The 9,817-nt window shown below is 34.5% G+C and overlaps 1 protein-coding gene across 2 annotated transcripts; it reads right to left on the minus strand.

Annotated features, from left to right (window-relative positions):
- Window positions 1–1,205: 1,205 nt before the first annotated feature.
- Window positions 1,206–9,394, minus strand: LOC109018279. 2 transcript variants are annotated; one of them, XR_002000549.2, is made up of 5 exons: window positions 9,285–9,394; window positions 8,927–9,014; window positions 8,698–8,765; window positions 2,390–2,527; window positions 1,206–1,404 (listed from the first exon to the last, which is right to left on the minus strand). XR_002000549.2 is itself a non-coding variant. In XM_035682902.1 (3 exons), exons 1-3 carry the CDS (start codon window positions 3,088–3,090, stop codon window positions 1,206–1,208), a joined length of 390 nt encoding a protein of 129 aa, XP_035538795.1. In that variant the 5' UTR covers window positions 3,091–3,292. The 2 variants fall into 2 exon arrangements, 1 of the variants encoding a protein (XP_035538795.1); XM_035682902.1 differs by lacking the exons at window positions 8,698–8,765; window positions 8,927–9,014; window positions 9,285–9,394 and adding an exon at window positions 3,038–3,292.
- Window positions 9,395–9,817: the final 423 nt, after the last annotated feature.

Genomic DNA, 9,817 nt, shown 5'->3' on the forward strand with positions numbered 1-9,817 from the left:
CAAAGAGAGGTTGGAACAACAATAACACATTTGGGTCTTCATACCTCAAGTACACAAAACCTTCAACCAACAACACCAAATTCAGTTTCTATCTCTTTGTAGCTGTCACCATAGGGTTCTTAGACTAGATGAAACCACTAAAGTATAGCAGAAAATTCAGCCACGTACTTGTCACGTTCATACCTTCCATTTCAGCTTGATCTTCTATGATCTTTACTTGTGCTCTATTCTAGTCCCTTGTCACTTGTAAAACTATGTTTCATTAGAAGTGGAATTAGTCACCATTTCGACCTCTAGTAGAAATAGGGCAGCAACATCATGGACAATAGCAACAGAAAATCTTATTGCAGTAACAAGAAAAAATAACCAACCCGATAGCTTCGACCTTCCTTCCTCTCAAATTTCGTCACCTTAGTCACTGATTTACATTGTTCTAGACCACCTCAAAAATGTATCTCAACCACTGCAACAACAACCAAAATCAGATGCACATCCCTTTACTTCAGAAATTTTATGCATTTCATACTTCTTTCTCTCAACAGCTATTTATCTAGCCCTTGACCATGCCATTTCCCCTTTATCGAACAATGGTTAGGTGCTCCACACAAGGTACTTGTAAAGGAACCATTTAGCTACCATTAATGCTTTAAATAGGCATAGAACTAGCCCAAATGGTAAGTGTCAAAGAACAACTCTCCGTTAGTAAGCTCTTCTTTCCCTTTCTTAAATTGAGTTGGATGTATGTCGGTGTGTATGAAGCTTGTAAAATCAAGTGGATGTTTTAGTGAATTGTATGTTGTTCTTAGGTGATAAAAAAGGTAGGGTATATGCGTAATTTGATTGATTACACATATTGGACAGCTTTGTGTACCTTGAATGTTTCATGTATATATGGAACTTGGGAAGCCATGTCTTTGTGTGTTTCTGTCAAAGTTTTGAATACCGTTTTGGTTGAGGCACTGGAACAAAATATTTCGGTACCGGTACCACTACGAGATAATTTATATATGGATAAATTAATTATATATAAAAAAAACTATATTTCAAAATAACAACAATATAAGTCTTAAAAACGTATACACATGAGAAACTCAATATTATTTCTCAATAGTCAATACATGTCATAGACTCTTAACAACACATATTTGTAAAACTTAATAATATTTCTATGTTCTCAATCCAACTATTAAGAATAATACTCATCTTCATAAATAAGGATTGACATTCGAAATGTTAATCAAAATATTTTTGCCAACGTCACCACCATCATCAACATCAAGACTAACATTATCATTGTTTTCTACATTTAGTGAGTCCAATGGCTCCTCAAAACTTGCCCAATCCATCAAGTCAATGTTTTCAAGGTTGATTGGATCCAAAACATCTATTCCCTTTTTTATGTTTCTGTCAAAATAAAAGTCAAACATAAGTGAAAATGTTACATATTTTTCAATAGTAAAAATCATTATTATTGAAAAACTTTACCTCTCTCGCAGCTTCAACTTATAACGAACAAATACTAAATCATTCAAACGTTTATGCGCTAATCTATCCCTCTTCTCCAAATGAATAAACTCAAATGTGCTCCAATTTCTTTAATAGCCAGTTGTACTATAACATTGACTTAGTATTCGAATTGCAAACTTTTGAAGCGTTGGAACCTCATGACCAAAATTAGTACACCATGCAACTATAGTAACAGTGCAATTATAAATTATTACTTAAAATTAAATAAAAATAAAATAAGGCAAAAATTAAAATATAGATTCACACTATTTTAACAAATGATATTGATAATACCTGGACTAATTTTTTCACGCTGGTGGATTGCTAAAGAATGTCCAAAATCACCTTCTACATTCTTATACAATTCAAGTTCTTCAATGATCTTGTCTTGCTTATCGGGATCAAGTTCTAACTTCATAACACAAGTCATAAACCCTTTTGAAACATCATTTTTATTTTTAAAGCAAGGGTTATAGTAAATTTCAGGGTTAAGAAAACAACACACCGCATGTAATGGATTGTGAAGCTGTTTATCCCACCTAGCATCAATGATCTTGATGAATGGCATAAATGCAGTAACTTTGTTATTGCATCTTGCTTTTATATTCCCTTTGGCTCTTTCCATTGCATCATACAAGAATCTCATTGCAGGCTTCTCTTCCCCATCGACAAGTCATAGAATTCGAACCAAAGGCTCACTAATTTTCACAATAAATTGACATTGAGCCCAAAACTTATTATCTTCTAGAACAATCTCGACTATCTCCTTCCCTATTTTGCTTTTAGAATGACTTGATGCAATCCATTTATCACAAGTAAACATTTGTCTAAGCTCTTTGTAAACAAAAGTAATGATTGGATACTTAAAAAATTTGTTGCAAACCTTATGATTGTAGGACGACAGAAATCACGACCTTTGGTGAAATCTCTTCTCATCAATGCCAAAACCAAAGCATGGTTATAGATGAACTTCACTATCTTCCTTGCCTTTCTTATAGTTTCATCAATAATAGGAAAATGCCTGTGATCAGAAAAATTTTCCAACATCAAATCTATACAATGAGTTGCACAAGGGGACCAAAAGAAAGAGCCATACTTCTGCTGTAACATTTTTCCTACAGTTTTATAATTTGCATCATTGTCCGTTATAAACTGCACAATATTCTCAACATCAACTTCTTGAATGACTTCATCAAAGATGTTAAATAATGTTTTGAAATCTTTTCTAAGGTTTGATGTCTCAATAGACTTTAAGAATGTTGTACCTTTTAGGCAATAAACTAAAAAAATTGATTATTGGTTGTTGCCTCTGGTTATTCCAACCATCTGCCATTAGTGAACAACCCTCTCATTCCAAAATTTTTTAATATTTAAGAGATAATTATGAACCTCCTTCACAAAATTCTTTAACATATTTCCTCTCATCTCATGTAAAGGACCCTTGAATTCTAGCCCGATGGCAGCTAAGTCATCTATAGCTGGTTGATAAAATTTGGATTGAGATGCATTGAAAAGTAGATTAACATCATACCACCAGTGTGCTACAGCCATGTTTGCTTTGTCAATCATCTTCTTCGAATGCATAGCACTCTTAATGGAAGGTTGAGACCAAGGAGTTGCTCTTGGAGTGAAAAATCTATTCAATGCTCCCACTGACTTTCCAGTTACACATTCTTTCTCCTTCCCATTCCCTTTCGAATATTGATAGTGTCCCTCAATATTATCATCAATATCATCATATGTTAATGTAACAAACCCTCCCTAGAGATGGAATGAGCTGCTACATTTCATCTAACTTTTTTTTTTCTTCTATACGTAAATAATTTATTAACAATTTACAAAATGGACTTTCTCATTTTTCTTTTATAACATCAAAACTCAAAATAACATGTTTGTCAAAATATAAGACTATCCCATTAGCTACATATTAAAAACCATAATTGCTTTCATGGTAGGAACATCCGTGTCTCCTTCCTGAGTAGTGTCTTGCTCTGCAGCCTCATTTTTGTCATTACCTAGACTTTTAAAATATTAAACACAAAAGTGAGTCTAATACTCTGTATGCACTACCAATGGAATCGGTTCGGCATTCCAATATGCCCCTTTCGTACTATCATCACTCCGCCATTGCTCTTTACATATTTTCATATATAAAACCTTCATTTCCTTTTCTTTTCCTTTTTCCTTTCGTAAAATTTTCATTATCTTTCTTAGTCCAATGTAGTATGCATTTTCTTTCATAAAATAATGCATTTTATGCTATAACTTTATATTAAGAAAATCACTAGCTTTAAAGAAAACATGTACATGATAAATCCCATGATCTCAATCTTAAATGTGAATGCTTTACATCATACTTATACACACATTTATAATTAATAGGATACTTAACATGGGTTTCCAAGAAGGCTTATACATTATATACATTTACTTTTTCATTTCCAAGAAGCATTTGAAGAAAAGAGAGCATCTAGTAGAAGAAAATATTGTGTAAGAAGCATCGTCATAGCTACTTACCTCTAAACTTGTGACATCCCCAACCTCTGCTTGGGATGAAACGAAGACTTAGAGCGTCGGGACATGTAACACAGGGTTACTTACCCCTGCTCATGATAGTTAATATGCAATGCATCCTAGTATGTAACTAGCAGTATGCAATAATCGCAATGGATAGAAGGGTGAAAACAGAATTTATGTCAGAATAACTAAAACATCCCAATGCATTACTGATCATCATAAGTTCAAAGCCAAATTGTAGCATAACTTAATACAACTAGATATTAAAGTCTTCAAAGTTAAATTAATTGCTTCATCATGAAGCACTAGGGCTATAAACATGATGGTCAAATCTAGTCTCCTCTCGAGGTCAAGCTCCTCCTCAATCAGTAGGATCCAATGCTCCATCTAATCTGTCCTCCCATATCCTAACACAACTTCTATCATTCCAAGTAAAATGATAGTTGGTCTACAAAGGGTGAGATTTACATGAAATTTCAGTAAGTTAACAACCAACTTTCACAAAGATAAATTACGCATGAAGAATGATAAATATGAAATGCAGAAAAATGTGTGTTTCCCATCCAGATTCCTCAACATTTTCAGAAAATGGAGACACATATTTTCGTTCAGGGAACATTTTTTACTTTAATTGTCAAAAGATAATATTTTCATCAAAATATTTTATCATTTTTAGCAATTCATAAATTAATCATAACGTGTGGTATTGTCATAGTTCCCCATATGCACTGTGAGTAATTGTCAGTGACCGTAGTACAACTCACGTTGAAACTACGTTGTTTGCAGACTCGTTCTCAATGCATTAGTAATATAATATACATCATAAAAATCATAACGTCTACATCCACCAACGTTAGGTGTCATAATATGTTGACTTCACTCCGGCGTTCTTTAAAACAAACTCATTCAAAGCACTTGATTATTGTTCGTCAACTTAGAGGTTATCACTCCATTATTAAACACTTCAGAGTGGATAGAGGAGTTTCACTAGGATAATTCCCCATCCTAACCTTTGGGGTCGTGAAAAAAATTATTTTCATGTTAAGTTAAAAAATGTGTTCATGACATGTGCATATATAGCAAGCTTTTTATATGAAATGATATTTATAGATGCAATATGCTAAAATAGTATAAATATCACGTCATATAAATATACACTCAATGTATCATATAACATGATATTTTATGCTTAAAGTGATAGTTGAAACATGAATGAGGCATTTATCAATAAATCATAAATAATCTGTCAATGTGTAAGTTAGAAGCTAACTTATAAACTTCCTGAGTAATCGAAAAAATGTCGTAGCAGCTGAAATCAAGTGTGTAACAAGTTATGATTAATACTTCTATGTTGAGGTTCAAAATCAAAGGTTTCAAAAATAGATATTTACAAAAATACCCCTAGACTCTCAAAAATTACCGTTACGGTCCTAAATTTTCACTAATTGTAAACGAACTCCAAATTTAGCCAAAATTCATGGACTTCATATTTTGGCATTATACAACCATCTATGCCCTTATATTTTCAAAAATAAAAGTGAAACTTGCCCAAATAGTCCCAACACGTGGCATGCACTCTAGTTGATGCCTAAGTGTGTTTTCAACTATTGATCCCTATGATTGCATGCATATGAGATTTGCTTTAATCACAAATGATCACTAACATATTTAATTACATAATGAAGGCTAATTATTGGGTAATCAAGTTCATCCCAACACTTTATCATGGCTAAGATATCATAAATCTCCAATTTATTCAAAACCGATTCATACTTGATGATCAAAACAAGATAGATTTAAAACCTACCATGACATGCTTCTAACCACAATTTAAACCTTTGATAATCATGTTAAGACAATGATAAATCATATCAAATCATACTTAAGACATGTCGTAGCTAAATTTCCATTTAAAATCATTTAATCATTCAAATCACCCTTTAATGACCCAGTTTTGAACTAAGCTTGATAACCTTCTCAAAATTCAACCAAATTTCATACCAACACTTGGAAACAAAGCTTTACATGCTAACTAAGATCAAGAGCAAGAAATTACAAATTTCATGGCCTTCTAAGCACTCAAGACAGCCTTGCACAAGAACACTCAAGAACTCACTTTGGTTTCACTCTTTTGATCTCTAAAAGGGAGCTTGGAGCTGTGGTGTGGAGAAAATGAGGGGGTGAAGGGGCCTCTTATAGGCTGCCAAAGGGAAGGGACGTTGGCCTTGGTCCAAGGTGATTGGTGGAAGGTGGTGTAAGGAGCTGAGATTTCCAGATTTGCACTCCATCACTTGTGTCATCTTGTGCGGACCAAAATAGTGCCTTAAACTATCATGATTTCACTTCTACAGTTGCTACATTAATCCTAAGGGGGCTGGTCAAGTCGTGGTGTAGAAGAAATAGAAGGAAAGCCAACAAAACTAACCATGGATGGGGCTGACGGGTTCAATGTGATTTTCTTTGGAAAGTTTATCTCATTGTCTTGACTCATCGTTTGGACTCATCATCATGGCTGATTTGTGCAGGTGCAAGATCACTTCTTGAAGGCTTTTTCTGGTGGTAGAAGGTGGAGGGTTGGCTGCCAAGTAATCATGGAGGTGTAGTTCAAAAAAAGATGATATAATGGTGGGTGGTTACTGAAATTTCAGATTGCATTCATCAGTTTGTGTCCTCATGTGCAGGGGGATAGTGGCCTAAAACCACCATGATTTCTTCCTTACTGTGGCTACAATGGTCCTATAGTGGTGGCTAGGTCGTGGGACATGGTTTAGTTGACAAAAAGTCAAGCAAACCACCTATGCTAACCGGCAGGTTCAAGTGGTTTCTACTTGACATATTTGAGCTTCGGTTCTTGGATGGTTTTGGGTGGAAAAATTTGAGTTAAATTTCTCATGATGGTTATGGGCCCCTTGAGGATTAGGTGGTGAAGGAGGTGGCATGGGGTGGTGGCTCAACCATGGCAGATGGTTGGTTAAATTCCAACCCAATTGGTTCCTACAAAAACTAGACCAAGGTGCATTCGGTTTGGTCATTTGAGTTGGTTTGTGTAACCAATTTTATCCAAAGCTCAAACTGGGTTTGAAGGGGTTTCATGAGGTTTTTAAGGATGATATTACCCTTGGGGACAAATCACAAAAATGTTGGGCCTAAGGGCAAAACAGTCCAAGCATACAAAGGACAATTCACAAAGCTAATTGATGCAAGATTTGGGTTTGATATATCATTTTTCTTAATGACACGTGGGGAGGTTTATTTAGGGTATTAGTAAGGTCTAATTATGATGTGATGAAGTAATAATTTAAGAAAAATCAAATTAAAAGGTTTAAGAAAAGATTAAACAAAATTAAGTTTCAAAGCATGGCTTAAAGTTCACTAACCTCAAGTATGATGGTTAATGGTTTTAGCCAACTTTCAAAACTTAATTTGGATACTTAGGGTATGATTTGGGCTTAAGGAAACCAATGTATGGTGTATTGGGCTTTCAAGTTGAATAGTGAAATAAACCCAAACATGGCTTTGGGCCTTGTGGGCTTAAAAGGGCCAAGTGTGTGGGTTCATGGCTTAAAGGCTCTTGGGCTAGGCCCATGAATGCTCTAAGGTCCTAAAAGCCTCATTAAATTCACTAATGGGCTTGCTTTTTCTAATCATTAGTTTAATGGTACTAAGTGCTAAGATTAAGGCTAACCTCACTATTAACCTTAATGTAAGTAATAACCCAAAATTAAAAGTCTAATCTAGAATGCTTGAGAGTTGATCTAATGGTTAATTAAGCGGGGTGTTAAAAAGCTCAACCTTTGTTTTCTTTTTGCACTTCAATAAGTCATATTCAATGAAATGGAATGAACATATCAATCTTCATACTAAGCTTTAATAACCATACTCTTAGCTAGTTGTTTACTTTAAATCCAAGAAGGAAGTAAAGCATTTTCCTTAACTTCCTCTTCACTTAGAGATAATCAACTGCAACACAATCTCTATCCTTTCAACTCCCTTCCATATCAAACAAGCTCAACAAGAAACCAAGTCAATCCAACTTTATTCCTTCCTTCTCACCGTCCATTTCTTTAAGGTATAACGATTTCATGTTATACTTCCATACTTAGCACAAAGTCAAGCCATTCAACTCTTCATTTCAAGCATTCTAAAGAAATTCATAAACATGTTTAATAACACGCTTGTTGTCCAATAAGGGCTATTATGCTTTCTACATAAAAGATAGATGAAAATCATGGATTAAGAGTATATAGACGATAGGAATTTGCTTGGAAATTGAGGGGAACAAGAAAGTATCAAAATCTGAAAAATTTCACCAAAATGGATATTTGACAGCTTTTGGTAAACAAAGGATACTAGTGTTGAAGAAAAATTGAAAAGAAACATCAGTTTTTGTGTAAACATAGCATAAAACAGCAATGATAGTTCTTGATAAACCAGAAAATTCTAAGAGAAAACTTTCTAGTTTAAATGAAATCCTTGATTGTTTACTTAGGCTATTAGCTTGAGGAAAAGGTTAAAAATACATACTAATCTCTACTGGTTTAACACATAAAAATGAAGGCTTAAACATAGTTAGAAAGCGATTCAAATAATAAGAAGAAGTAGAGTTAAAACTATAGTAGAATTTTTGTGGAAATTGTACAACTTGGAACAAAACAGGGGTAGAAATCATCTCACCTTTTCAAGCAGTAGGTTGCACGAACTATGCTTGTTTCTACCTTCCCCTCACCTCGTTACAAACCTAACTAAACAAGTATCAAATGAAAAAAGAAGGAACAAGTGAGGTTGGAAGACCTATGACAGAATCTGTGCAGAAAATTCCAGAACTTGATACAAGTGTGTTGTTGATGTCTTTTATATACTGTATGAGAACTTTGAGAGGGAAAAGAAGGTTTTTCAAACTAACCTGAACTTGTCTTCTAGAGAATGGAATTTAAGCCAAAGTTCCAGCCTTATAGAGTGAAGATCCAAGCTGCAAATGAAGAGGGAAATTGCTGCAGCACAAGTAGCAAACATCAGAAATTTTCTGATGTACGTTGAGCTCTAACAAGTGGGTTTAATCCTATTTACAGAGCCTACTCTCATTCCTTATGATTTTTCACTCAAATAGACAAGATTTAGAGGCAATATGTGAAAAAGGAAGGTGAAACTGATCACTACATATATTCTGGACAGCAGCAGAAGTTCAAGGAGAAGAAAAACGTGGTTGTTGTTTGTGTGTATAGCTTGAACTCAAGAATGAAAAGATGAGCTTTTAAACTTACCAACTGAGATGGTGGCTGAAGATCTCCCTAGATGGCTTCAAGGTCGAAACACAATGGTTGCAGTGGCATGAGGTGAAGAGAGGAGAAGAAAAAGAACTACCGATAGATCATATAAGTCTGAAACTTGCTTTAGCACTGTGGACCTAACTCAATGACTGTGCAATACGTACAACGGCTGGAAAAGATGTAGGATTTATGTTTAACTCCCCAGTTGAGTATATATGTGGAGGAGGAAATTACTGAAAGAAAATAAAATAGAAAAACGAAGTGGAATTTCTGAACAGGAGCTGTAAGTACAACCAAGTTGAAATTGTTTCTTACTGCCAATATTGCTGATAGACTCGTCTAAAGGGGATGGGATTGTAAGTTATTATAGAATCTCTGACTTGTCAACACTTAAGTGAAAAAAAGGAATTAAGGAAAATGTATGGAATGCCAAGAGGGCTGAAGATGAAAAGCAACGGGTAAGACCAAAAATTCTGCAACCTTAGTGATTTAACACTCTTTTCTCATGATACAAAAGTAATACAAAG

The sequence above is a fragment of the Juglans regia genome, chromosome 11 (assembly GCF_001411555.2).
Source record: "Juglans regia cultivar Chandler chromosome 11, Walnut 2.0, whole genome shotgun sequence".
Classification (NCBI taxonomy): domain Eukaryota; kingdom Viridiplantae; phylum Streptophyta; class Magnoliopsida; order Fagales; family Juglandaceae; genus Juglans; species Juglans regia.